General features: G+C 54.5%; 1 protein-coding gene across 1 annotated transcript; it reads left to right on the top strand.

Annotated features, from left to right (window-relative positions):
- Positions 1–863: 863 nt before the first annotated feature.
- Positions 864–1,382, top strand: LOC106728037 (keratin, type II cytoskeletal 4-like; the record flags this gene model as incomplete). Its single annotated transcript, XM_014548868.1, has 1 exon — positions 864–1,382. A coding segment is annotated over exon 1 (465 nt), but the record flags the coding sequence as incomplete, so codon positions are not given.
- Between the last annotated feature and the right edge of the window lie 4 nt (positions 1,383–1,386).

Genomic DNA, 1,386 nt, shown 5'->3' with positions numbered 1-1,386 from the left:
CCTGTTTGTTGCACTCAGTGGGGAAGAATTTAAGTTAGGGCTGAAAAGTAGCATTTTGTATTTGAAAACACTGCTTTGAGAAGGGGCTCATAGGTTTCACCATTCTGCCAAAAGGGTCCCCAGCACCAAAAAAGCTACAAACATTTTTGAAGACTGGGACTAATTATGAGAAAACAGAACAGGCTCTGTCCTGGTGGAGGCAAGCACATGTCTGGGCAGCAAACGGAGCAGAGGTGAATCTTGACCTAGGTTTGGAAGGCTATAGGCTATAATAGATTTCCCCCTTGGTATGTGTACATGGGGTCAAGTGCACATGGAGGAATACTAATGACAATAATAACAAATATATGTGCAGCTCTTGACAACTTACCAAGCAACATTTCTAATTTACAGGTGAAGCAAATGAGTTTCAGAGAGGGACTTGCTCCAGGTTTGCAGAGCTGGTAAGGGCAGGTTGTGCATTTGAACCCAGGCCCTCAGGTTCCAAATTCTGTGGAGTGAGAAAACAGGCGATGGGTTGTCTTGTCTGGAGCAGGGAGGCCACCGGCAGGCTGGTGAGATGGAAGGGAAGTGGGTGGGGGACCTGGAAGGTGGGGCCAGGCAGGGCCTCTGATGCAGGAGGCCCTGGGGCACCCATTCAGGTTCTCCTGGAGGGGAGTGTGTTGGGATCCAGTTACCTGTGCCCTCCGAATGACTTCTGTAGGTGTGTTTAGTGACATGCTCAGCAAGTGTGAGAAGGATGGGCCGGTGCCAAAGGCCAAGCCCAGAAATGTTTCAGATTTTTCCTTTATGCCCCTGCAACCAAGCCCTGCTGCTCCAGCACATATAAGAGACCCAGGCTAGCGCTGCGGCATTCACCGGCCTGACCCCTCTTGCTTCTCTCTGACAGCTCAGAGCTCACTCTCCTCTCTCCAGCCATGATCTCCAGACAGCAGTGTGTCCGAGGCGGGTCCCAGGGCTTTAGCTGTGGCTCGGCCATCGTCGGTGGGGGCAAGAGGGTTGCTTTCAGCTCGGCCTCCATGTCTGGGGGTGCAGGCCGTTGCTCCTCTGGGGGCTTTGGCAGCAGGAGCCTCTACAACCTCGGGGGAAACAAGAGCATCTCCATGAGCATGGCCGGATGCCGGCAAAGTGGCGGCTTTGGGGCTGGGGGAGGTTTTGGGGCTGGTGGCTTTGGTGCTGGTTTCGGCGCTGGCAGCTTTGGTGGTGGATTCGGAGGCTCGTTTGGTGGACGGGGTGGTCCTGGCTTCCCTGTCTGCCCCGCTGGGGGGATTCAGGAGGTCACCATCAATCAGAGCCTGCTGACCCCACTCCATGTGGAGATCGACCCCGAGATCCAGAAGGTCCGGACTGAGGAGCGAGAGCAGATCAAGACCCTCAACAACAAGT

The sequence above is a fragment of the Myotis brandtii genome, unplaced genomic scaffold, assembly GCF_000412655.1.
Source record: "Myotis brandtii unplaced genomic scaffold, ASM41265v1 C42381082, whole genome shotgun sequence".
Lineage (NCBI taxonomy): Eukaryota > Metazoa > Chordata > Mammalia > Chiroptera > Vespertilionidae > Myotis > Myotis brandtii.
Note: the sequence above shows the minus strand (reverse complement) of the source record. Positions and strands in the feature narration are given on the sequence as shown.